This window comes from Ornithorhynchus anatinus, chromosome 17 (genome assembly GCF_004115215.2).
Source record: "Ornithorhynchus anatinus isolate Pmale09 chromosome 17, mOrnAna1.pri.v4, whole genome shotgun sequence".
NCBI classification, from domain to species: domain Eukaryota; kingdom Metazoa; phylum Chordata; class Mammalia; order Monotremata; family Ornithorhynchidae; genus Ornithorhynchus; species Ornithorhynchus anatinus.
The window spans coordinates 15,075,928-15,103,172 of NC_041744.1; the positions used below are offsets into that span (position 1 = coordinate 15,075,928).

Genomic DNA, 27,245 nt, shown 5'->3' on the forward strand with positions numbered 1-27,245 from the left:
CGAATCCCGGCTCTGCCCCTTGTCAGCTGTGGGACTGTGGGCAAGTCACTTGACTTCTCTGTGCCTCAGTTCCCTCATCTGTAAAATGGGGATGAAGACTGTGAGCCTCACGTGGGACAACCTCATTCCCCTGTATCTCCCCCGGCGCTTAGAACAGCGCTCTGCCCGTAGTAAGCGCTTAACAAATACCGACATTATTATGGGCACCTCATTAACAAAATAAACAGGGGAATAATGGGCAGGACCTGGCTCCCGTTATACTGTAGTCTCCCAAGCATTTAGCTCAGTGCTAAGCGTGGCTCAGTGGAAAGAGCCCGGGCTTTGGGGTCCGAGATCCTGGGTTCGAATCCCGCATCTGTCACTTGTCAGCTGTGTGACTTCTTTGGGCCTCAGTGACCTCATCTGTAAAATGGGGATTAAGACTGTGAGCCCCACGTGGGACGACCTGATTACCCTGTATCTACCTCGGCACTTAGAACGGTGCTCTGCACATAGTAAGCGCTTAACAAATACCAACACTATTAATAAGTGCTCAATAAATAGGATTGATGGATTGATTGAGTTTCTCCGGCTTCTTCTAGTTTATAGAGGGCCTTGAGGGCGGAGGATTTCTGAGGCGGGAGAAGGTTCTTTCGGTGAACGAGCGGAACCCCCGGCCGGCCTGACCCACGCTTTGTGAACTTGTTTTAATTTATACAAAGCATCTGCAGAGGCAGAATGGTGTCAGTCGGGGTTTCTGGCTAGGGAATTACTTCAAAAACTCATACCATGAACTTCATTTCTTTTTTTTTTTTTCCCATCACGGTCCATCACCTTGATTCTACTGAAGAGAATTCTAGATTCTAGAGCAGCAGCGTGGCTCAGTGGAAAGAGCCCGGGCTTCGGAGTCCGAGGTCATGGGTTCGAAATCCCGGCTCTGCCACTCGTCAGCTGGGTGACTGTGGGCATGTCACTTCACTTCTCTGGGCCTCAGTTCCCTCATCTGTCAAATGGGGATGAAGACTGTGAGCCCCACGTGGGACAACCTGATTCCCCTGTGTCTACCCTAGCGCTTAGAACAGTGCTCTGCACAGAGTAAGCGCTTAACAAATACCAACGTTATTATTATTATTATTGTTTTAATGAGATGTTCACCCCCTAGATTCTATTTATTGCTATTGTTTTAATGAGACGTTCATCCCCTCGATTCTATTTATTGCTATTGTTTTTGTCTGTCCGTCTCCCCCGATTAGACCGTAAGCCCGTCAAAGGGCAGGTACTGTCTCTGTTGCCGATTTCTCTATTCCAAGCGCTTAGTACAGTGCTCTGCACAGAGTAAGCGCTCAATAAATACTATTGAGTGAACGAATGAATCCGTTCAGCGCTTACCGTAATGATCATTACGCTATGTGTTCAGCGCTGACTGCGTGCCAAGCACTGTACTAAGCGCCTTCTGGACTGTGAGCCCGGGGTGGGCAGGGCTTGGCTCTATCTGTTGCTGAATTGTACTTTCCAAGCGCTTAGTGATAATGACGGTGATGATGGTGTTTGTTAAGCGCTTACTAGATGTCAAGCACTGTCCGGAGCGCTGGCACTGTTCTAAGCGCACAGTAAACGGTCACTAAATACAATAATAATGTTGGTATTTGTTAAGCGCTTACTATGTGCAGAGCGCTGTTCTAAGCGCCGGGGGAGATACAGGGGAATCAGATTGTCCCATGTGAGGCTCACAGTTAATGCCCATTTTACAGATGAGGTAACCGAGGCACAGAGAAGTGAAGCGACTTGCCCACGGTCACACAGCTGACAAGCGGCAGAGCCGGGATTCGAACCCTTGACCTCTGACTCCGAAGCCCCGCCTCTTTCCACTGAGCCACGCTGCTTCTCTGATACAAGGTAAGGAGGTTGCCCCACGTGGGGCTCACAGTCTTAGTCCCCATTTTCACAGATGACGTAACTGAGGCACAGCGCGTTCATTCATTCAGTAGTATTTATTGAGCGCTTACTATATGCAGAGCACTGTACTAAGCGCTTGGAATGGACAAATCGGCAACAGAGCAGTTAGTTGGCTTGCCCAAGATCACACTGTACTAAGCGCTGGGGTGGATACAAGCAAATCGGAGGGGACACAGTCCCCGTCCCACGTGGGGCTCTCGGTCTCGATCCCCATCTTACAGATGAGGGACCTGAGGCCCAGAGAAGCAAAGTGACTTGCCCAAGGTCACGCTGCAGATGAGTTGGCGGGGGGTGGGGGGGTGGGAGGGGATGTACATCACCCTGATTCTATTTAGTTGCCATTGTTTTTATGAGATGTTCTTCCCCTCGACTCTATTTATTGCCATTGCTCGTCTGCCCCGATTAGACCGTGCGCCCGTCAGTGGGCAGGGACCGTCTCTATCTGTCGCCGACTTGTCCATTCCAAGCGCTTAGTACGGTGCTCTGCCCCTAGTAAGCGCTCAATAAATACTATTGAATGAATGGATTAGAACCCATGACCTTCTGACTCCCAGGACCAGGCTCTGAGCTGGTCGGGGAGCTGGTCCGGGGTGCCCTTGACCTCTTCCCCGGAAAGGCTACTTTCTAGAGAGGGGAATAAGCTCAACATGGGCAGTCAGTGAGTCATTCGTATTTACTGAGCGCTTACCGGGTGCAGAGTATAACAATATAACAGATACATTTCCTGCCCACAAGGAGCTTACGGTCTAGAGGGGACATAATCTACCAACTCTGTCATGTCGGACTACCCCAGATGCCTAGAACCGTGCTCTGCACACTTAGAACAGTGCTTGGCACACTGTGGGCGCTTAACAGATACCGTCATTATTATTATAACCGAGCAATAAACCCCACCGATGCCGAGGACGTCGCGACGATGGGTGACCAGGGAACGATAAGGGGAGGCTAGGGAGGGAAGCATTAAGACGACCTCTCTCTGGGGCCCTCTTGGCCGCGATTTAACGTTGCGTTGCACTCTCCCAAGCGCTCAGTACAGCGCTCCGCACATGGTGAGCGCTCGGTAGATACCACTGGATGAATGAATTCAGTCCTCCTACCTTGACGAAACAGCCCTCTACGCTGTCACTTCCTCCTGTGCCGAGCCACGCTTCCCAGTGGGACAGACTGGTCAGCGTTATTGCTAAGGAGACGGCCAAGTCGCCGTCCAACGGCTCTGCTTTCCGCTCCTACTCTCCTGCCCCCTCCCAGAGTTGCCACAGTAATCGCGGGAGCCCCTGGTTAGAACTGAGGTGCGGTAAATTGGGCTGCGGGGCCGAGGGGGAGGGAAACAGAGGCCATCTTCAGAGCTGAGGAGCAGCGTGGCCTAGTAGAAAGAACCCGGGCCTGGAAGTCAGAGGACCTGGGTTCTAATTCCCCGGGCAGCCCCTTGCCGGCTGGGTGACCGTAGGCAACTCACTTTAACCAGAGCCTGTTTCCTCATCTGTAAAATGGGGATTCAACAGCTGTTCTCTCTAGGGAAGCAGCGTGGCTCAGTGGAAAGATCCCGAGCTTGGGAGGCAGAGGTCACGCGTTCGAAGCCCGGCTCTGCCGCTTGTCAGCTGACTGGGGGCAAGTCACTTCTCTGGGCCTCAGTGACCTCATCTGTAAAATGGGGATGAAGACCGCGAGCCTCACGGGGGATGACCCGATGAGCCCGTATCTCCCCCAGCGCTTAGAACAGTGCTCTGTACATAGTAAGCTCTGAACAAATACCAACATTATTACCGTTTAAGATTGTTAACCTCATGTAGGACAGGGAATACGTCCGACCGGATTCATCTGTATCTACCCCAGCGCTCGGAGCAAAGCACATTTTAGGCACCAACGGATAACATAATAACGATTTCAGCGGGCTCCTGCCTCGCCCAAGGTCACCCAGCAGACTCGGGGCGGAGCGGGGATTAGATCCCACGACCTTCTGGCTCCCCACCCACTACCCCAAGCTGCTTCCCCTGGTCAGATATCCCCCTCTCCAGGGAGTTAGGGTTATGGGTGCAATTGGAGAAAGGTTGTACGGAATGGATATCGATTAAGCAGTTTGGTAGGTCAGTTGACACCTCTTGATAAGCCACATAAGGGAAATGCAAAAGGCTAGGGCTCACTGAATTGGCATTTAGGCAAGACATCCTCTCTGGGCCTCGATCATCATCGGAATCGGAGCACGTTCAATTCGCCCAGCACTCTACTGGGTCTCCGGATCAACCACAACCCCCATGTCCCTTCTCCACAGGACAGCGTAACCGACCCTCTAGACTGTAAATCTCCTAGCTGGCAGGGACCGTGTCTACCAACTAAGCCGTACTGCACTCGCCCAAGCGCTTAGTGCAGTGCTCTGCCAGAGTAAGCGCTCGATAAATACCACTGATCGACCCAACCTGTTCAGGGGAAGGGGAGTTCTGCTTGTTTGAGGTACCGCTTCTTTTCTGAAAGTAAAGGGTGAGGGCAAACAAGGTGAAAGGGGGGGAGATTTTTCCTCTTCTTAGTCGGCGGTAAAGCCGCAAGCAGGAGAAAAGTACGTCCGCTTTTGTGGACTCATATCAAAAAGATGCCCCTTCCGGGCGACATTCAGGGAGCAAATTTCCTTTCCTTCTTAATCTTAAGGGGCCAGAGCCCTTTAATAATAATTATAATAATAATAACAACAATAATGGTAGTTAAGTGTTTACTGTGGACCAGGCACTGTTCTAAGTGCTGGGTCCTCAGGCAAGCAGGCCAATCCCCGGCCTCCCTGAGTTTCCCCAAATGCCCTCGGTGTCATGTCTGGACTGAAGAGACAGGCACAAGAGCCTTTGCAGCTGCAGTTTTATTTTCTTTTGTGAAAAGAGACAACTGGAGTTAAAATTCCCCTCGAAGACATTAAACAAAACAGAAATACACACAAAATAAGCACGTGAAGGGAGTGGGTTTGGCATTACGGCAGACTGTGCAGGCACGAACCCGGCCGTGAGGGGCCGGGTGCTAGACTCCCATCGTGTCCTAGGATCTGCCTCCATCGTTGGGGGGCGGGGGTGGGAGGGGAGGTTAGGATGAGGGTCTGGACCAGCAACTCGGGGCAAAGGAATCCGGACTCTTCTGCAGGAGATGTGGCTGAGGACTGGACTCTCTCCGGAGGTCGGGGCCCCACCCAAAAGCCGGCGGGAGGGATGGGCCCTGTCGAGGGTGGGGAAGAGGAGGGATCCGTCGGGGACGAAATGTCGCCGGTGGGGGTCGAGGAGGTAAAGGTTTGGGTTTTTCTGGAAGATGAACAGTTGTGTATAGGGCAGAGGGCAGAGGGGGAGAGAAGGAGGCACCGGGAATGCTGAGAACTGAAGAGGGAAAAAAAGAAAATCGCCTCGTGATCAGAGATGAGGGACGGGAGACCACGTAAAGGAAGTCGAGGCTTACGAGAGCTCGGATCGTGGAGCGGGAGGGCGGGAACGGGAGACCGAAAAAGAGAGAAAGACAGGCGTCTTCTGCACGAGTCACCACCACAGCACAGACAGGACCGACTAACCGACGGCTCTTTTTCTTTTTTTCCTTTTTTTTTTTTTAAAAAAAAAAAGCTCTTGAGATCAGCTACCGGGAACATCTACAAACGTCAAGCGCCGTTGTCGGCGCTTGACGGAACAGTCCAGAGAGGTCAAATATTGACCAATAAAGTTTCATTTTTCTGAATCGCTATTGGATGGAGCCACTTTACGGCAGGGAGAGGCGGGTGGGTGCGGGCTTAGTGGGCGGATTTGGTAACCAAGGACAGAGGTTGGGCCTGTAGTACGGGGAGAGCCTGGTGGGCGTGGAGGGCGGCCTGAAAGGACGGGGGAGAAGTCAATAGAGCGGTGGGCATGGAATTGAGCGGGAGGGGTCTGGAGAGGAGGGGGGGTTGGCTGCTCATCTGGCTAGAGGAGGAGGAGGAGGAGGAAGAGGAGGAGGAGGAGGCGGCGGCCGCAGCCTTGGCTGACAGGAAGGCGGCAGAGTGGAGGGCCAGCTGGGCCCGGGCCTCGGGCTTGGTGGTCAGGGAGAGGGGCTGCGCTTGCTCCGAGTGGGTGGGCGCGGGGGCGGCGGGCGAGGCCAGGGCGGCCGAGGGGGTGGCGGGCGAGTCCAGCATGCTGCCGTGGGAAGAGGCGGGGCTGTCGCAGGGCTTCTCGGGCGGTAGGTACTGCAGGCACGCCTTTTTGCTCTTGGCCGTCAGAGGGCCTGGAAAACAAGACAGGGTGAGTGGTGGTCCCGGTGGAGGCCCCAGGCTCTGCCTTGGTAGCCCAGGGGCCGGGGGGGGCGGCGGGGGAGGGAGAAAAGAGGTCCCCCCACCGCCCGACCCCAGGGGACATCCTCACCTCCCAGCCGGCCCAGGGGCAGCCACCCTGAGGGGATTGTTTTCCCAAAGCACCACGGGGAATCGGGGGAACGGGGTGCCAGAATAATAATAATTACAGTATCTATTAAGCGCTTACTATGTGAGAGGCACCGTACTAAGAGCCGGGAGGTGGGGATACAAGTAAATCGGGTTGGGCACAGTCCCTGTCCCACGTGAGGCTCACAGTCTCAATCCCCATTTTCCAGATGAGGTCACTGAGGCCCAGAGAAGCAAAGCGGCTTATCCAAGGTCACACAGGAGACAAGTGGCAGAGCCGGGATTGGAACCCATGACCTTCTGACTCCCGGGCCCGTGGTCTATCCACTACATCGGGTCCGGGTCCTATCTCCGGCTCCGTCGCCTGTCTGCCGTGTGACCGTGGGCGAGTCACTTCACTTCGCTGGGCCTCCGTTACTTCAGCTATAAAGTGGGGACTAAGATTGTGAGCCCCATGCGGGACAGGGATTGGGTCCAACCTGATTAGCTTGTATCTACCCTGGCACTTAGAACAGTGCTTGGCACAGAGTAAGTGCTTAACAAGTACCATTATTATTATTATTATTATTATTATGTGTGTTGGCACACAGAGGGGTTCTCAAATCGGTAGACTCAGAACTCACTCTCTGCCTCCTGGACTTGCTGCTGTGGTTGTGGCTGCTTTTCTCTCTTTCTCTTCTTCTTCTTCCCCTGGAAAACACAGTCCATGCAAAGAGGATGTCACCAGAGGGATGTTATTCCTTCATACATTCATATTTATTGAGCGCTCACCGTGGGCAATTCACTGTACTGAGCGCTCCGTTATGTCGGCAGCGTCCTAGCAGGGGAGCTCAGGAGGAGGACTAGGATGCTAGCCATCGTCTACTTGGTCTCTCTTCCTAATGTGAGGTAGGTCAACGCGGGGGAGGTTCAGGACAACCTGGGTTCACGTTTAAGATATACCGGGAATTCCCCGCACCCAAGGCCTAGTTCTTCCCACGCACTCTTGACTACAGAGATCAGCACATCCAAGTCAGCAGGATCCGAGGCCCACATAGAGCAGATATCCCTTGAGCCCAGCTGAGGCCTGTCCAGGGCTAGCCTAACTTCCAGGGGTGTGGGGTGGCGGATTGTGTTGCTCGTATACCCCCAGGCATGCCCCGTTCTCTGTGTGCGCCCAGCAGAATAATGCTGGGATCTATACTCTTGCCCAGGAAGCTCTGCTGAAGCAGTGTAGCCTAGCAGAAACAGTATTGAGCTGGGGATCTGCCTCTGTCTCTTGCCTGCTGGGTGACCTCGGGCGAGTCACCTAACTTTTCTGTGTCTCAGTTTCCCTTTCCGTAAAATGGAGATTCAAAAATACCTGGTCTCCTCCCACCCCCAGTCTTAAACCATGAGCCCATGTGAAGGGAGGGAAATGACTGGATTATTTTGTATCCGCTCCTGTACCGAGCCCAGTGCTCAGCACACGGTAAGCACTTATCAAAACCCACAAATATTATTATTGTTATTATTATTGTTTTTATGTTGCCATCCCCCCTTCTTTTCCCGTTTCCCACCCCCAGTCTTAAACCATGAGCCCATGTGAAGGGAGGGAAATGACTGGATTATTTTGTATCCGCTCCTGTACCGAGCCCAGTGCTCAGCGCACGGTAAGCACTTACCAAAACCCACAAATATTATTATTGTTATTATTATTGTTTTTATGTTGCCATCCCCCCTTCTTTTCCCGTTTCCCACCTACTCCTTCTACTCAGTCTACACTGAGCTTCAGCTTAAAGCTCTTATTCACCCCAGCCACAGCCTCCTGCCTAACATACAGCATGGCCTACAGGATAGAGCCCGGGCCTGGGAGCTAGACGGAACGGGGTGTGACCTGGGGCAAGTCGCTTCACTTCTCTGGGCCTCACTGACCTCATCTGTAAAATGGGGATAAAGACTGTGAGCCTCATGTGGGACAGGGACTGTGTCTAACCTCATTACCTTGTATCTACCCCAGTGCTTAGAATAGGGCTTGACAAATACTAAGCGCTTAACAAATATCATTATTATTATTACTATGCAGCCCAGATGATTACTGGGAGTTTAGCTGGATTGTACTTGAGACAGACAGAGGGAATGCTAAATCTCCCTTTACTGAAGACCTAGAGAGCCCTTCTGTCCACCTGAAAGAGCAGAGAAAGCCCTTCATAATAATAATTATGGTACTAGTTAAGCGCTTACTATATGACAGGCGTTGTTCTAGATGCTGGGGTGGATACAAGCTAATCAGGTTGGGCCCAGATCCCGCCTCACATGGGGCTCACACTCTTAATGTCCAATTTTTACAGACGAGGGACCTGAGGCTCAGAGAAATGAAGTGACTTGCCCGAGGTCGCACAGCAGACACGTGGCGGAGCCGGGAGCGGACTCCCAGGCCCGTGCTCTATCCACCAAGCCGCTTGCCTCCTTTCTGCGTCCTTAAGTCCAGTTCCCTGCCTCGTTTCCGATCCCACCCCCATTCAGACGGCTGCTTACGTAGTTATCCCGCGCCGACCAGGTGGGGTAGAGCTGAGAGTGAAGCTGCCTCTCCTTCCGGGCCAGCTCGTAGTACTTGGCTTGCTCTTCCCGCGAAAGAGAGTGCCACTGTGACGGGAGAGAAAACCAAGGAGTGAGGCCCTCCCCCAAGCCCAAGACGGCAACTCACCCCAGGAACCCCGAGAAGCCTCTTCCTCCCATCTTGAGCACCAACTCAGGTTGGAGGAGACAAAGAGAAACGTTCTGGTGGGACGAGCCCTCGGACACCTCGGGCTGAAACTCGGATGGGTCGGGAGCAGCGGATGCCTGGTGCGGGGCGGGGCTGGTGGAGTTAAGAAGAGCGGGAGGAGGAGGAGGAGACAGTAGTCAGAAAAGAGGAGGAGCAGGAAGGAGAAGGCAGAAAGAGGAGCTGGGAAAAGGAGGAAGAGGAAGGAAAAGGAGGGAGGCATCCTTACCCTTCTGCCCAGGATTTGGTTGATAGCTGCGCTCTCCTTCAGCGTGCACTCAGCAACCACCTTGGCCCTCATCTCCTTCATGTATAACATGAACGCATTGAGAGGCTTCTTCACGTGGGGCTTCTTCTCTTCCTCCTTCTTTACGGTCACGGGGGATTTCCTAGGAAGGCAACCAGTCTCTGTTTAGTGGTTGGCAGCACCCCCTCTGTCGCCGGAGCAATCCTGTGCCTCCCCCTCCAACTCCACGCTAAGGCAATCTCCCACCGCACCAGGCTACCTGGGTCTCCAGGAGCAGGGGTGTTCTGGGAGAGGAGAAAGGTGGGGAGGGGAAGGGTGGTGGGAAAAGCTTTAGAAGAGGAGCGGTAGGCCCTGTCTGATCCCGACCGGAGAGGAGAGGATCGGGAGAGTCGGAGGAAGGGCTACTTATCGAGTGCTTACTGTCTGCAGAGAGAGCACTGTACTAAACGCTTGGGAGAGAACGACATAACGTAACAGACACTTTCCCTGCCCAGGTGAAAACCACGGCAACCCCAGAGACGGTGGGGGAAGCACCTCCTCTCGCTCACAGAAGTTCTCTCCGGTTCCACTTCCTCACCCAAGGCCAGGAGTTGTTAATAAATCAATATCTGTCCTTTCTTTATTGATATTAGTGTCCGTCTCCCCCTCTGGACTGTGAACTGGTTGCGGGCAGGGAATGTGTCTATTTATTGTTACAGTGTACTCTCCCAAGCTCTTCCAACCGTGCTTCGCACACAATAAGCGCTCAATAAATACGAACGAGTGAACGAACGAATGAACGGAAGGGCCAAGGGGCTGGCTCAGCTACTTACGCGCTCACGGCTGAGCTCATGGTCTGGGGTGCGGGCTCCTGTTTGACGATGGGGGAGACGATGGCTGGGTGGGGGATCCCGGACGTGTGTAGGCCGTGGTGAGGAGGTGCCACCATGTGAGGGGAGAACCGACTTGAAACCAAACTGGGCCCGGAAAAGAACGAGAGACAAAGAGCAGGCAATGAGAGCCCCGAATCGGTCATGCCAGTCTGCCCAGGGCATGGCTGACCCTGGACCTCGAGTCAGTCCAGGGCTTGGGCCCCAATATGGCAAGTTGCCCTAGGCCAGTGTTTGGGGAGGAAGGTTAGCTGCCCAGCTGACATCGGGAACCACTGGCCTCAGGAAAGATACCAAGAACATGGAAAATCTGAGGTATAATAATAATAATAATGATACTAATAATTGTGGTATTTGTTAAGCACTTACTATGTGCCAGGCACTGTACTAAGCGCTGGGGTGGATCCAGGCAAATTGGATTGGATGCAGTCCCTGTCCCATATGGGGCTCACGGTCTCAATCCCCATTTTAAAGATGAGGTGACTGAGGCATCATCATCATAATAATAATAATGTTGGTATTTGTAAAGCATTTACTATGTGCCAAGCACTGTTCTAAGCGCTGGGGTAGATACAGGGTAATCAGGTTGTCCCACGTGAGGCTCACCGGTAATCCCCATTTTAGAGATGAGGTAACTGAGGCACAGAGAAGTTAAGTGACTTGCCCACCGTCACACAGCTGACAAGTGGCAGAGCTGGGATTCGAACTCATGACCTCTGACTCCCAAGCCCGTGCTCTTTCCACTGAGCCACGCTGCATCATGACTCGCCCAAGATCAGACAGCAGACAAGTGATGGAACTGGGATTAGAACCCAGGTCTTTCTGACTCCCAGGCCTGAGCTCTATCCACTACACCATGTTGCTTCTGTGGGCTTGGCAGCAGAAATAAGAGAATATCATTTCTTTTTTTTTTAATGGCATTTGTTAAGCACTTACCATGTGCCAGGCAGTGTACTAAGCACTGGGGTAGATATAAGATGCCCATTTTGACACAGTCTATGTCCCACATGAGGCTCACAATCTTAATCCGCACTGTGCACATGAGGGAACTGAGGCCTAGAGAAGCAAAGTGACTTGTCCAAGGTCACACAGTAGGCAAGTGGTGGAGCCAGGATTAGAACTTCACCCCAAAATTAGAGAATTCCTCACATTCTTCACTACTGAAAGAGAATTTACGTTCTCCAAACCAAACCACTGACAGAAAATTGGCACTAATGATGCAAGGAGAATGGGAAGCAACATGGCGTAGTGTATAGAGCACAGGTCTGGGAGTCAGAGGTCATGGGTTCTAATCCCATCTCTGCCACTTATTGACTGTATGACCTTGGGCAAGTCACTTCACTTCTCTGTGCCTCAGTTACCTCACCTGTAAAATGGGGGTTGAGAGTGTAAGCCCTATGTGGGGCAGGGACTGTGTCCAACCCAATTTGCTTTATTCACTGCACTGCTTAGTACAGTGCCTGGCACATAGCAAGAGCTTAACAAATGCAATAATAATAATAAAAATAATAATTAGGAGAAGGGTCTTGAGGTAGCGGTTTCTCTCCTCCCGACTTTCAGGGCAAATTCCCCGTTCAAAGCCCTCCTCCCACTCTCATGCCTACCTTGCATCTTAGGGAGGACGCCAATTAATAAATGGTATTTACTGAGAGCTTACGATGTGCAGAGCACTATCCTACATTCCTGGGAGAGAGTATGATACTTTAAAGCACTCAAATCCCTCGCCCCGTCCTACCTCACCTCACTACTCTCTTACTACAACCCAGACCGCACACTTTGCTCCTCTAATGCTAACCCTCTCACTGTACCTCGATCTCGTCTATCTTGCCACTGACCTCTCACCCGTGTCCTGCCTCTGGCCTGGAACGCCCTTCCTCTTCAAATCTGACAATTATTCTCCGCACTTTCAAAGCCTTAACGAAGGCACATCTCCTCCGAGAGGCCTTCCCTGACTAACCCTTCCTTTCTGCTTCTCCCACTTCCTTCTGCATCACCCTGACCTGCTCCCTTTATTCATCCTCACTCCCCGCCCCACGGCACTTATGGATATAGCTGTAAATTTATTTATTTATTTAAACGTTAACATCTATTTCCCCGCTCTGGCCTGTAAACTCTCGGTGAGCAGGGAATGTGTCTACCAACACTCTCGTACTGTACACCCCCAAGACCTTAAGACAGTGCTCTGCACACAGTAAGTGCTCAATAAATGCAACCGACTGACCTACAGTTAACCGTTTGGCAGGCATGATCCCTGTCCACAGTGAGCTTGCAGTCTACAGGGGGAGACGGACATTGATATAATTAAATAAATTATAATGTATCCTTTGTAGATGTGTACATAAGTGCCGTAAGAGCTTGACGGTAGGGCGAATATCAAGTGCCCAATGGTCATAGATTACAAGGGAGCCAGGGAAAGTCTCTTGGAGATGTGTCCTCAATAAGGCTTTGAAGGAAGGGAGAGAGGTGATCTGGTATATGGACAGGGAGGGAGTTCCAGGCTAGGGGAAGGATGTCAGAAAGCAGCCAGCAGAGAGATAGACAAGACTGAGGCACAATGAGTAAGCTAGGGAAAGAAATGTGCAAGCTGGGTTGGAGTAGATCAGTGAGGTGAGATAGGAGGGGGCAGGGTGAATTGAATGCTTTATTAAAGCCAATGATAAGGAGTTTCTGTTTGAAGCAGAGGTGGATAGGCAACCCCTGGAGAAGTGGGGAAACATGGACTGAAATACGGAATGGAGAGGGGAGAGACAGGAGGCACAGAGGTCAGTGAGGAGGCTGATGCAATAGTCAAGGTGGGATAGAAGTGCTTGGGTGAACATGGTAGTGGTGTGGATGGAGAGGAATGGGTAGATTTTTAGCAATTCTGTAAAAGACAGAATCAACAGGATTTAGTGACAGATTGAGAACGTGTGGGGAATGAGAGAGATGAGTCGAGAAGCAGCACGGCCTAGTGGAAAAGGCACGGGCCTGGGAGTCAGAGGCACCTGGGTACTAATCCTGATTCTTCCCCTTGTCTGCTGTGTTTCCTTGGGCAAGTCAATTGACTTCTCTGTGCCTCAATTACATCATCTGTAAAATGGGGATTAAGACTATGAGCCCTATGTGAGACAGGGACTGTGTTCAACCTGACTAGCTTGATACTCCCCCGGGCTTAGTACAGTGCCTGGCACATACTAAGCACTTAAAAGATGTCATTAAAAAAAAAAAAAGAGGACAATGCCAAGGTTACACGCTTTTGAAACAGGAGGATAGTGGTACTGTCTATAGTGAATGGAAAAGGCAAGGGGAGGACAGGGCTTGCGGGGGAAGATAAGGGGTTCGGTGTTGGACATATTAAGTTTTAGGTGTCGGCGGGACGTGCAGGTAGAGATGTCCTGAAGGCAAGAGAAAATGCAAGACTGTAGAGAAGGAGAGAGGCTAGAAATGTAGATTTGGGAAACATCCGACTAGAGAAGGTATTTGAAGCCAAGAGAGAGAGTGAGTTCTTCAAGGGAGTAGTTGTAGATGGAGAATAGAAGGGGACCCAGAACTGAGCCTTGAGGAACCCCCACAGTTAGGGGGTGAGAGGCAGAGGAGCCCAAGATTGAGAATGAGCGGTCAGAGAGATAAGAGGAGAACCAAGAGAAGACAGTGTCAGTGAAGCCTAGGGTGAATAAAGTTTCAAGGTGAGGGGATGGTAGGCAGTGTCGAAGGCAGCTGAGAGGTCGAGGAAGATTAGGATGGAGTAGAGGCCATCAGATCTGGAAAGAAGAAGGTCACTGGTTACCTTCGAGAGGGCTGCTTCCATAGAGTGAAGGAGGCTGAAGCCGGATCGCAGGGGATCGAGGAACGAATTAGAGGAGAGGAAGCGGACACAGCAGGTGTAGACCACACGCTCAAGAAATTTGGAGAGGAATGGGACGAGGGAGACAGGGTGCTGACCGCTGAACAAGAAAGGAGTTGCCTCAGAAATGAGGGCAGCGGGGATTGCGGCAGTCTGCCGTGTGACCGCTGAACTCTCGGGGAGGCCTGTTGGTCTCGCCGAGAACGGAATGCCCTCTGCCTTCGGACTCACCTGGACATAGAAGCGTTCATGGCGAGGGCGGGGTACGGGTGTCGGAAGCCTCCGGGAGGGATGGAGTACATCGGTTGTCCCTGCCTGAGGGGTCGAAACAAGGACACACAATGAAGCCCTCCAGCAAGGGGGCAGAAATGCAGGGCGGGGAAACGCAGGGGGCAGAGCGGGATCACAGGGTGAGGGGGGAAGAGCCAGTTTAAGGCCAGAGGGGCCGGAAGAGTGAGGATCAAAAGGATGAATACTGTGGGGAGATCTCAGACCTCGGAGGAGCAGGCCCTCAGGTTCTCTGTTAGACTCTGGCTGGCCGTAGGAGGTGGGATGGAGTCACGGCCTTTGTTTGGGAGAATCTTTCAGAGACCTTGAGCTGGTGGGGAGGTTGGGACCCAGAAGGGTTCTGAGTGCAGAGAGTTGGGGTGTACCAGCCGGGGCTCTCAGAAGAGAGAGAGAGGCGGGGGGCTGAGGGGGAGGAGAGGAAGAGTGAAAGGGAGACAGAGAGACAGAGAGAGGGGAGAGAGATGCGAGAGAAGAGAGGAGGACACAGGTCAGAGGACAGAGAAGAGAAAGGAGAGAAAAGAAAGAGAAGAGAGAGGAGAGAGGGCAGGGGAGAGGGAGAAAGAGACCAGGAAAAGAGGAGAGGACAGAGGACAAGGAGAGGGAAAGAGACAGAGAGGGAGAGAGAGAAGAGAGGAGAAAAGAGAGGATAGGAGAGGGACGGGGTGGGGGGAGAGAGAGAGAGAGACAGACAGACAGACGCCTCAGAGCTCCTTACTGCGGAACGAGCCAGCCCAATGGATGAGGGATTTGACTAACAGCTCCGGGAGACAGCGGATAATACGGTGAAAGCTCGGACGGATGAGGTGGCCGAGGAATTCCTGCATCAAGAGAAAGACGTCAGGCTCCCACTTGGTGACGCCCAGCAACTCCGCACCCCATAGCCACATCGAGCAGTCCAATCTCACTGAGGGCCCTGGCTCAGGCCAGTGGAAGACCAGAGTCGGGTGGAAGATGATGAGTCCAGCCCTTTTTTTTTTTTAATTGTGTTTCTTAAGTGCTTACTATGTGCCAGGCACTATTTTAAGCGCTGAACCTTTCAGAGAACCATACCTTCGCGTTTGGGGGCCAAGAGTAGGGATTGCATAATAGCCAGCACCTGATGATTCACCCAGAATCCAAGTCTTCCCTTGGGGCTATGGGCTGCCCATGTCAACCTAATCTACCCTGCAGGACTTTCCCACTCCCACCCCAGACTGTATGTCCAGAGACGGAGATTTTAGCCTCCAGTGTAATGAGGATAATAATAATAATAATTATGGTATTTGTTAAGCGCTTACTATGTGCCAAGCACTGTTCTGAGCGCTGGGGTAGATACAGGGTAATCAGGTTGTCCCTTATGGGGCTCACACTTTTAATCTCCATTTTACAGATGGGGTAACTGAGGCACAGAGAAGTTAAGGGACTCGCCCAAGGTCACACAGCAGACAAATGGCAGAGCCGGGATTAGAACTCGTGTCCTCTGACTCCCAAGCCTGTGCTCTTTCCACTAAGCCATGCCGCTTCTTTAATTATAATTTATTTGCTGTATTCTATGGCCTATATTCCATTTTAAGTGAGCATTTACTAGGTCATGTTGATAATTTTTGTATTAAGCGCTATGTGCCGAGCAGTACGTTAAGCATTGGCGTGCCACAAAATAATCCTATCAGAAAGCATCCCTCTCCCAGAAGGGCCTCACAATCTAGGAAGGCGGGAGAGCAGATGTGGAAACGGGGCCATGGAGAAGTAAAGTGACTTGCCTACGGTCACACAGCAGGCGAGTGGGGCTGCTGGGAACCCAGATCTCCTGGCTTCCTGTTCTGTTCTCTTTCCCTCAGTAGCAAGACACCCTTCCTAGATTCTCTAAAATGCCAATGGATACATGGCTAAGGTCAGCCTCCAACCTGACCCTCTCACATTCCCTTCCGGTTCCCTTTTCCTCGGAGAAATGGGGCATGGGATCGTGGTCTTCCGAGTGCAACTTGGGGGGCAGACAGAGATTCTCACTACAACTGATTCCTGTCTGTCCATCTGGTCAACCCTTCTCCGAAAAGAGACTCTAGAGCCGGGGAGCTTATATATCCACCCTCCCAAGTTTGCTTCCGAACCAGACCCCCATAAACTGTGGCTGGAGGCCAGGCCAATGCTTTCCAGACAGCCAGGAAAACCCCCCGAGACACCTCGGGGCTCTTTTGCCGAGGACGGTGTTGCCCTGCAACTCACCTGTCTTTGGATCGATCTCAGGGGAGAGGTGGGAGGGGGGAGAGCCGGGGGTGAAGTGGTCGTTGCTGTAGGTGATGAGGGGCGTCAGCGGGTGCATATGGTGAGGGTGCTGTACCACCGGCAACTTGTTGGACTGCAAGAAACACAACGATGGAGAAGCTGAGGTCCGCAGCAGATCGGGTAGGGCGGTAGGGCGGGGGCTCGCCTACAAGGCGAGAACGTGCTGCCGCGAAATGTCTTTGGCTTCGGGATTTATTCTCACACTGCCCTCTCACCCACAGTTAATGCCAGACACACCCTCTCCCCACCGGAGCTCCACGGTAATGGGCTATTCTCTCCTCGCCCCGAATTACCATCATTTAATAAGAAGGGGGAGGGGCAGGAGACGGGGACAAAGGAAAGAAAGGCCCTGTTAAATCTCGGTCCTCCCATAATCTGTTGACTCATAATGCCCTTTGCATATAAATTAAAGCAAGACTACTGTCTTCTTGGATTCCATCACACCCCATCTCCAAAGGCCCCAAAGCCTAAGCTCTGCTAAATCTGAAATAATTACGTCCGTGGGAGGGAGAGGCGGGAGGGTGCTCCCTCTCTGTTTCATGTTTTCAGAAACGGAGGGGAAGTGAGCCCCGGCTAGAATTCCAGAATCGTGCATCCGGGTCAATCCCAGTTGCGTTCGCCACTTTAGCTCCCAGAGTGTCTCCTCACACTTTTGTCTCCCGCACAACGCCCTTCCATTACGTGACACCCAACCACCACGAACTTTCTCCACTTCCCACGGGCAGCCAGCCGTGATACTCTAACCCGAGAGAAGCAGACGCAGAGAGAAGAAAGACTTTTCCCTGTGATTCTGCAGTGAGTCAGGGGTGGATTTAGGAATTTAGGACTTACGTCCTAGCGGATAGAGCACGGGCCTGGGAGTCGGAAGGACCTAGGTTCTAATCCCCGATCCACCGCCTGAATGCTATATGACCTTGATCGAGTCACGTCGCTTCTCCGGGCCTCGGTTACCTCATCTGTAAAATGGGGAATTAAACTGAGCCCTATGTGGGACGGGGACCATGTCCAACCTGTCCAACACGTCCAACCCCAGCGTTTAGTACAATGCTTGACACATAGTAAGCGCTGAACCAAAAGAACAGTGCTCGACACAAAGTAAGCGCACTTAACCAAAACTGTTCATTCAATTGTATTTATTGAGCACTTACTGTGTGCAGAGCACTGTACTAAGCGGCTGGGAGAGTACAATACAACAATAAACAGAGCCATTCCCTGCCCATAGCCTAGAGGACTGTATTATTACTAACAGAATCTAGCTGTTTTGCCTTTGAGTCCAGCCAGGGCTTCATCTTTTCTCTACTGCTGCAGATGGGGAGGGGATGTCTTGACCCGCTCAAGTCCGAATTCAGGTCTCAGTGAGTGACTTTTGGGGTGGGCGGGAGGTGGTGTGTCGGCAGGACTGAGGTGGACGGGTACAGCCGCTTCTACGGTATTGTGCGGTTGCTGCTCCTTCTCCCAACCGTCCTGCCAACGCCCCAAGCATAAGCAGAAGGACGGTGATGTTAAAAGCCATGAACCACCCCGCAGTCATGGGATAAGAATGGTATGTCAAGCAGACTGACTTGGTCGGTGAAGAGGTGTTGACGGATGAAATAGCTGCTCTGGCTAGGCTGGCCAATTTCTCCATTTGCCCTCTTGGCAGTGGGAAGAAGAAAGGCAGGAGGGCTAATCCAAGCATTTAAAACAGTGCTCTGCACACAGTAAGCGCTCAATAAACACGATTGAAAGAATGAATGAACGGGAAGCAGGCAAGAGAAACGATAATAATAATAATAATTATGGTATTTGTTAAGCGCTTACTATGTGCAAAGCACTGTTCTAAGCGCTGGGGGATACAAGGTGATCAGGTTGTCCCACATGGGGCTCACAGTTTTTTTAATCCCCATTTGATAGATGAGGTAACTGAGGCACAGAGAAGTTAAGTGACTTGCCCAAGGTCACACAGCTGACTAGCGGCAGAACCGGGATTAGAACCCATGACCTCTGACTCCCAAGCCCGCGATCTTTCCACCGAGCCACGAAACAAGCATGGGCCCGGTTAATCCAAAACTAGATCGACAACCCCCAGATAAGGGACAGTAGAGAATGTGCTGCTTGCTTCCTGGATTTCTTATGTGTCACTTTGCTTCTTTCTTCCACTTTTTATTGGCCTTCAAATTCAAGGCATAAATTCCCCGAGATCTCCCAGGATCTATGATTGAGCACTTTCTACTTAAGGGCCAAAAGGGAATATCTGATCTTTCCGCGGAATCCTTGTTCTATCTCCTATTCTTGTGATTTCTAAATTATTCTTGCCGGTTAAAACCTTCCAGTAGACTGCAAGCTCCTTGAGGGCATTCTACGAAGCTCGTAGTACTTAGTAGGTGTTCAATAAATAGACTTCACGGACTGACGGATCGAGGAAGCCGTGCTTCTGGCGGGTCTTTTATTACATCACTACCAACTCTAATGCATTGCTTTGTGCTTGGCAATAGGACGTTTCAGGAGACATGGCTTGGGCGTTGGGCACCTGCAGCTCATCATCCTCATCCTCGCCATCATCGATGGCATTCATTGAGTGCTGTGAGCTGAATGCAGTAAGTGCTCAATAAATTATACTGTACAGTTACATTGTACAGCCGCACTCAGTAAGTGCTTAATAAATACCATTGATTGATTAACTGAGGGTGCGGTGGAGCCCAGCAAACGGTGCAGCTGCCCTGGCAGGAGGAGGGATGTCAAAATGATGGCCTAGCAAGTATGTGGCCGGGTCTTTCTGCCACGGGAGAAGGCTCCCCCAGGGGTTTGGCACCCGGATCCACGGTGGAGAGTCCGGGAAGCTGGGGCTGGGGCAGCTGCATTTGGCTCCATACTGAGCGTGTCTACCGGGGAGAGAGCCCACCCAAGTACCCAGCCACCTGCCGCCCACATGCACCCGCTCTGTCAGTTCAGCGTGACTTCATCTGGGATGTGCAAAACCATCGGTGGTATTTGTGTGTGAGTGTTTATTTGTGTGTGAGTGTTTACATTTGTGTGTTGGCCACGATTTGGGGGAGGAGTGGGTGGTCTTTCTGTCTCTCTGTTGCTCTTCTCCCCGCTTTTCCTTACTCCTGTCCTGCAGTGAACACCTGACCACCGGGTCAGTTTGGTAAGTTTGTTTTGGTAAGAGCTGAGATCTCACTGGATATGCAGACTTGTGTGAGTGTTGATTCATGCAAGAGTGTTGATATGGGCCTCAGAAACACCACTAGGGGACAGCTGTGCTCTAGCTCCCTCGGCTGAGCTGTAGGTCACTGAGCCAAATCTCCAGCCCACGCTCTTCCACCTCCAGGAATACAGACTTCTCCCCAAGGGCTAGCCTATTCCAGGACAGAGATGTCTGGGGGTCAGTTCGCAGCTGGACGCCTAGTGGAGAAGTGGGCCGGGGATTAGCGACGCGGCTTCTATCCTCGTTCCGTTACTCCGCTGTGTGACCACAGGCAAGTCAATTGACTTTTCTGGTCCCCAGTTTCTTCATCTGGAAAAATGGGGGTTCAATCCCCGATCTCCTGCTCTCTTAGACCATGCCCCATTTGACCTAATTCTCTTGTAATAATGATAATAATAATGTTGGTATTTGTTAAGCGCTTACTATGTGCCGAGCACTGTTCTAAGCGCTGGGATAGACAGAGGGGAATCAGCTTGTCCCACGTGGGGCTCACAGTCTTAATCCCCATTTTACAGATGAGGGAACTGAGGCACCGAGAAGTTAAGTGACTTGCCCACAGTCACACAGCTGACAAGTGGCAGAGCTGGGATTCGAACTCATGAGCCCTGACTCCAAAGCCCATGCTCTTTCCACTGAGCCACGCTGCTTCATCCACCCTGGTGCTGCTTGTATCCACCCCGCCGCTTAGTAGAGTGCTTGGCCCCGAGTACACATCTATCAGGGTGGCTTAGTGGAAACAGCACGGGCTTGGGAATCAGGGGTCTAATTCCAGCTTCGCCATTTGTCAGCTGAGTGACTCTGGGCAAGTCACTTAACTTCCCTGTGCTTCAGTTACCTCATCTGTAAATCGGGGGTTAAGGCTGTGAGCCCCAACGTGGGACAATCTGATAATCTTGTTAGTGCTTGGCACATAATAAATGCTTAACAAATAGCACCATCATCATTATTATCAAATACTAAAATTAAAATTATTAGTAAAATTATTTGCTCCTGAGGGGAGCAAAAACCTGGGGGAGCTCAGACATCCTCATCTACACTACATGCTTCTTGTAGGCAGTGGTCAAGTAGGTTGTTGCTCAGTATACTTAGCACACACTCAAAAAGTATGATTAAATAACTGACTGGAGCAAATTTCACACTCCCCAACTCTCTGTTTTCCTTAAGGCTGACCCTGAACAAAAGTTGGCTTGTGGGGATCAATCATTTATTGAGCAATTACTGTGCGCAGAGCACTGTATTAAGTGCTTGTGGGAGAACAATGCAATAGAGTTGGTAGATCCCTTCTATGAGGAGCTTATTGTCTAAAAGGGGAGACATTAAAATAAACAAATGATATGTACATAAGTGCTGTGAGGCTGAGAGTGGGGTCATTCAGTCAGTCAATTGTTGATTGTGAGTTCTGTGTGGGCAGGGAATGTCCCCATTTATTGTTGTATTGTATTTTCCCAAACGCTTAGTACAGTGCTCTGCACACAGTAAGCTCTTAATAAATACGATTGAATGAATGAATTTATTAAGTGCTTACTGTGTGCAGAGCACTGTACTAAGCGCCTGGAGAGTATACCATAACAATATAATGGACACATTCCCTGCCCATAGTGAGCTTCAGGGTGAATAATAACTGTGGAAGTGGAGGACAGAGAATGGGATGGGAGGCAAGTGGTTGAAATGTATTACAACCAGGGCTCCGAATCGGCCAGGATGTCAAGACCGTAAGCCCAATATGGGCAGGGATTGTCTCTCTTTATTGCTGTACCATACTTTCCAAGTGCTTAGTACAGTGCTCTGCACAGAGTAAGTGCTCAATAAATGTTTGAATGGATGGATGAATGAATGAGAGGGGCTGAATCTTATTTTGCCCAGAGAAGGAAAATTTAAAAAAAAAAAACGGCTCGGGGTGGACTTTGTGGTCATCATGAGGCCTCCAGTGGCCTACGTTTCTCAGAACCATAAACAGAGCTCGGGAAACTTGAGGGGCTAGAGGGTCCTACGGTGTAAAATGTGGTGAAATAATAATGTTGGTATTTGTCAAGCGCTTACTATGTGCAGAGCACTGTTCTAAGCGCTGGGGTAGGCACAGGGGAATCAGGTTGTCCCACATGGGGCTCACTGTCTTAATCCCCATTTTACAGATGAGGTAACTGAGGCCCAGAGAAGTTAAGTGACTTGCCCAAAGTCACACAGCTGACAAGTGGCAGAGCCGGGATTCAAACCCATGACCTCTGACTCCAAAGCCCATGCTCTTTCCACTGAGCCACGCTGCTTCTCCTGAAAGGCCTGGCCAAACTGCCACCAGTCAGAGAGAAGATCCGCTCAACCAACTGAGAATACAGCAACAATCTCCAAATGCAAAATGGCCATTTGGCAAGGACAGTCAGAAATTAGAGGGTAATCTGTGGGGCTTGCTCCCTTTATTCATCCCCCCTCCCAGCCCCTCAGCAATTATGGACATATCTGTCATTTATGTCTATTAATGTCTGCCTCCCCCTCTAGACTCTAAGCTCACTGTGGGCAGGGGAGGTGTATGTAGTACTGTACTCTCCCAAGCGTTTAGTACAGTGCTCGCCACACAACAAGTGCTCAATAAATACAATTGATTTAAAAGGAAGGAAAGGTCCTTTTATGACAGGGCTAAGGTAGAGAGAGACTGGACTCTCTTCTTGCCGGTAAGCTCCTCCTGGGCAGGGAATATGTCTGCCACCTCTGTTGTACAGAACTCTCCCGAGCGCTTAGTACAGTGCTCTGCACACAGGAGACGTTCAATAAATACCATCGATCGACTGACTTGGTCATTCTGCCTAAGCCCAAAGAATGAGCCCAGGGTTGCCTGTGCTGTCAGAGAGGTGAGGAGAGAAAACAGATCAAGCAACCAATCAGTCAGTGATTGAGTGCTTACTGTGTGCAGAGCACTGTACTGAGCACTTGGGAGAGTACTATACAGTGTTGGTAGACATATTTCTGGCCGAGAAGGAGCTTACAGTCTAGAGGGGAAGGTTCCTAACTGCAGTTTCAGGTTGTTTGGCTCTTTTCTCTGGCTGTTTGTACTTGGCCTTGACTTTTACCCTTTTTTAAACTGTAGGGTCCTTTAGCCCAAGTCACCTGGGCTCTAGGAAGATAATAATAATAATGATGACAACGATGGTATTTGTTAAGCGCTTACTATGTGCCAGGCACTGTTCCAAGCACAGGGGTGGATACAAGCAGATTGAGTCGGAAATGGTCCCTGGCCCACTTGGGGCTCACAGTTTCGATCCGCATTTTACAGATGAGGTAACGGAGGTCCAGAAGAGTGAAGTGATTTGCCCAAGGTCACCCGGCAGATAAGTGACAAAGTAGGGATTAGAACCGATGACCTTCTAACTCCCAAGTCCGCTCTCTATCCACTACGCTGTTCTGCTTCTCAAGATGCACGTGGACGTGGGGCCTTCAGTGTTGCGGGAAGTTTTGCCCCCAGAAGATAACAGTGCACGAGACGCCGATGCCCCAGAACTCACTACTGTCTCTCCTCGCCCTCAGGAGCTCAGGAAGCTCTACCACTATCTATAACCAGCAGGGTTTTAGTGGGCCAGGTTGCAGTGGAGGAGGGACCCCAAAATACTTGTGGGTCACCCTCCCTTCCTTCCGCCGACTTTCCTCTGTGCCCAAAACAACTCCCGCCTCCCTTCTGCTTTGAGGGGGGAAAGGGATGAACAAGAGAAGGTCCTTTCGGGGCTCTGAGGCCCGGCCAACTCACCAAGTGGGCTGGAGATGGCGACCTCGTGTCCTTCACCGTGGCGCTGGATGGGACGTCGAGGAGAGGCCACTTCATCTGGAGGTACTGCGTGGGGGACACAGAGCAGGCGAGGTTACATCCAGTGATGCCCAGAGAGCACAGGTGAATCTGCGACACACTACTCCGATAGAGTCTCAATCCACTCGGTTTCCGCCAAAACCCGAACGTTTTGCCACTCTGAGATCCTTACGCGTCCTCGCCCACCTGCTCCTGTCTCCTCCGGATGAGGCCAAGCAGCAAAAATTCGAGGACGGGCTCCACTGTCTTTTAAATGTGTTTTTTTTTTTCCAATCCAGGCATTAAAGGGTAAGTCCCCACTAAGAGCAGGGAATGTGTTTTTTGCTTCCTGTGTTCTTTCTACACACTAAACAATGACTAAATAATCACTGACTGATTGACAGCAGACTTGCACTGACTCTCTTTCAGAGGGGAAACCCCAGATTCGTTGGGGACACTTAAGTTGGGTTTTCAACCTCTACTGGGTTGCTTTTAATCCACTGATGGTAGGTCCTGAGCACTTGATGTGTGCAAAGCCCCTTCCCTTTAGCCACAGGTCTGGAAGAATTTGCTCTCCTTTGTTCTTGGGTATTCAGCCCGGCTAGAGTGGGGTGGGTAGGCAGGGTGGGTAGGGCAGCTTGCAAGTGGCTGTAGTCAAAACACATTATCGAGTATGGATTCATGGAGGGGTCCGATTGCTTCTTAGCAGGGCACTGGGCAATGACATATTAAAAAAAAAAATTGCCACGCTGATGGTGTGTCACTTACTCCTTCTCTTTCCCCACCCCGCCCCCCACTCCCAAATTTACGGTATTTGTTTAGTGCGTACTCTGGGCCAGGCGCTGTGCTGGGAAAGATTCAAGCTAATCGGGTCGGCCACAGTCCATGTCCCATGTGGGGCTCAAAGTCTTAATCCCCATTTTACAGGTGAGGTAACTGAGGCCCAGAGAAGCAAAATGACCTACCCAAAATCAAACAGCAGACAAGTGGCGGAGCCGAGATGAGAACCCAGGTCCTTCCGACTCCCAGGCCCGTGCTCTAACCACTAGGCAACGCTGCTTCCCCTTCTTTCCTCTGACTGAATCCAACACCACAGAAGCTCGGAATAGGATTCTGGGCAGGAGCCCAGAAGCAAAATCCCTTAGCTGGCCTGATTGTTTCTGTTGGTGGCCCTGAGGTTGTGTCATGAAACTTTACAGAAAAAATAAAAAGCCAAAACCAAAAAAAACCCCAAACAGGGCGTTTTATGACCGGAGGCGATCTGGAATCTAAAACCCTCCTTTTTCTGTTAGTTTTCAGTTTTACACAGAAAAGTGGGAGGATTAGATTCCAATCCCCTTACGCCATAAAACACCATAGGGTTCCCAGAATGGGTTCAGCTTCTAACCCCCATTTTCTGTGTAAAGCTGGGTTCCCTTTATACTGCCCTTTGGTAGACACCGAGCAAGACCTAGCACGGTCAGGGCCGGGGAGATGCTCAGGTTTCACAGACCTGAAGGAACAGAGAACAAGGAACACCAGCTGAAAGCAAAAAGAGTAGAAGCAGCATGGCCTAGTAGATAGAACATGGGCCTGGGAATCAGGTGGTCGTGGGTTCTAATCCCAGCTCCATCACATGTCTGCTGTGTGACCTTGGACAAGACCCTTCACTTCTCTGGGCCTCAGTTCCCTTATCTGGAAAATGGGAATTGAGACTGAGTTCCACACGGGACAGGGATTGTGTCCAACCTGATTAGCTTGTATCCACCCCAGTGCTTAGTACAATGGCTGGCACATAGTAAGTGCTTAACCCCACCCCCAAAACCAAACCAAACCAGGTTTACACCCTCAGGGCTGTGATCTTATTCCTCCAAGAAGAGGGATTATTTCTGACCAAGGAATCATATTCCTGACCAAGAAGAGCCAAAAAATTCTGAATGATCACTTATCTATGAAGTAGTGTGGTCTAGCAGAATGAGCATGGCCCTGGGAGTCAGAAGACCTCGATTCTACTCCCTGCTCTGCCCTTTATTTGCTTTGGGACCTTGGGCAAGTCACTTAACATCTTTATGCACCAGTTTCCTCATTCGTAAAATGGGGGATAAATCCTACTCCTTCCTACTTAGACTGTATACCTCATGTGGGGACAGGGACTGTATCCAAACTAATAATCTTGCATCTACCCCAGCTCTCATTACAGTGTTTGGCTCATAGCACGCACCTATCAAATAAAAATGATGATAATAACTGTGGTATTTGTTAAGCCCTTACTTTGTTGCCAGGCACTGCACTAAGTGCTGAGGTGGATGGATACAAGCAAATCAGGTTGGACACAGTCCCTGTCCTCCCCTTTCTAGACTGAGAGCCTGTTGTTGGGTAGGGATTATCTCTATCTGTGGCTGAATTGTACTTTCCAAGCGCTTAGTACAGTCCTCTGTTCATAGTAAGCGCTCAGTAAATACGATTAAATGAACGAATGAATGGTGCTCACAGTGTCACTCCCCATTTTACAGATGAGGTAACTGAGGCACAGAGGAGTGAAGTGACTTGCCCAAGGTCACACAGCAGACACCTGGTGGAACCAGGATTAGAACCCCCAACCTCTGACTCCCAAGCCTGTGCTCTTGCCACTAGACCACACTGAGAAGAGAATCAGGTAACAAAGAAACAGATGATGTCCCTGTTTTCCCGGTGAGGATGAAGAGAATGCCAAGGGAACAAAGAAGAAATTGGAGCTACAAGGTAACACTTCCTTTTCCTATTCACATGTTGGTCTCTTGATCAAAACACATCAGAATCCCTGGACGCCATATTTCAGAGAAGGCTGGTAACAAACACCTGCAAACCATCTGAGATGTGCTCTTGTCCGGGGCAGAGTGGTTCAGTTCTGATTGCTAAATTGTACTCTCCCAAGTGCTCAGTACAGTACTTTGCACGCAGTAACTGATAAGTATGACTGAATGAATGAACGAATGGTTCTAGGGTAGGACCGGTGCTGATTTTTACGGCTAAGGGCCGGCAGCGAGAAATGGATCGAATGGGGGTCCCTGACTGAGTTATGGATATGGCGGGGGAAATCCCAGCTACTTGCTACAATAAGGTAGACTCTGAAGGTATCTGTGTTTAGGAGAGTGTCACTGAGAAAGTAGACGGAACAGGGACTGTGTCCAACCCGAATATCTTGTATCTACTCCAGTCCTTAATACAGAGCCTGGCACATAGAAAGCAGTTGACAAATATATTTTTTGTAAATTTTTTTAAAAAAAGAATCTGTTGCTACTCTCTTGAAAGCCCACCAGGACAGATTAATGAATCACTCAACCAATCCATCAACCATATTTATTGAGTACTTGCAGTGTGCACAGCACTATACTAAATGCTTGAGAGAATACAACAAAAGTGGAGAAGTGGCATGGCCTAGTGAAAGGGCATGGGCTTGGAGTTAGAAGGACCTGGGCTCTAATCCTGGCTCTGCCGCTTGTCTGCTGGGTGTCCTTGGGCAAGTCACTTAACTTTTCTGTGCCTCAGTTACCTCACCTGTAAAACGGGGATTCTTTCATTCAACTGTATTTATTGAGGGCTTAATGTATGCAGAGCACTGTACTAAGCATTTGAGAGTGGCCAGTACAATAATAAACAGTCGCCACCCCCGCCTACTACAAGCTTACAGTCTAGAGGTGGGAGAGAAAGACATTAATACACATAAAATTACAGAAATATACAATTACAGATTCAGAATGTGAGCACCATGTGGAACGGGGACTGTGTCCAATCTATTTTGCCTATACCTTCCCCCAC

The 27,245-nt window shown here is 50.7% G+C and overlaps 1 protein-coding gene across 1 annotated transcript in view; it reads right to left on the reverse strand.

Annotated features, from left to right (window-relative positions):
- Positions 1-4,760: 4,760 nt before the first annotated feature.
- The window catches only part of TCF7L1 (transcription factor 7 like 1), a 146,576-nt gene continuing 124,091 nt past the window's right edge, over positions 4,761-27,245 (reverse strand). Inside the window, exons 4-12 of the mRNA XM_029082653.1 lie at positions 23,433-23,516; positions 16,453-16,585; positions 14,966-15,068; positions 14,194-14,277; positions 10,083-10,226; positions 9,253-9,412; positions 8,798-8,905; positions 6,925-6,991; positions 4,761-6,147 (exon numbers count right to left, since the gene is read on the reverse strand). Coding sequence (XP_028938486.1) covers positions 5,681-6,147; positions 6,925-6,991; positions 8,798-8,905; positions 9,253-9,412; positions 10,083-10,226; positions 14,194-14,277; positions 14,966-15,068; positions 16,453-16,585; positions 23,433-23,516 — 1,350 coding nt within the window. The 3' untranslated portion in view covers positions 4,761-5,680. The remainder of the gene's footprint in view (positions 6,148-6,924; positions 6,992-8,797; positions 8,906-9,252; positions 9,413-10,082; positions 10,227-14,193; positions 14,278-14,965; positions 15,069-16,452; positions 16,586-23,432; positions 23,517-27,245) is intronic.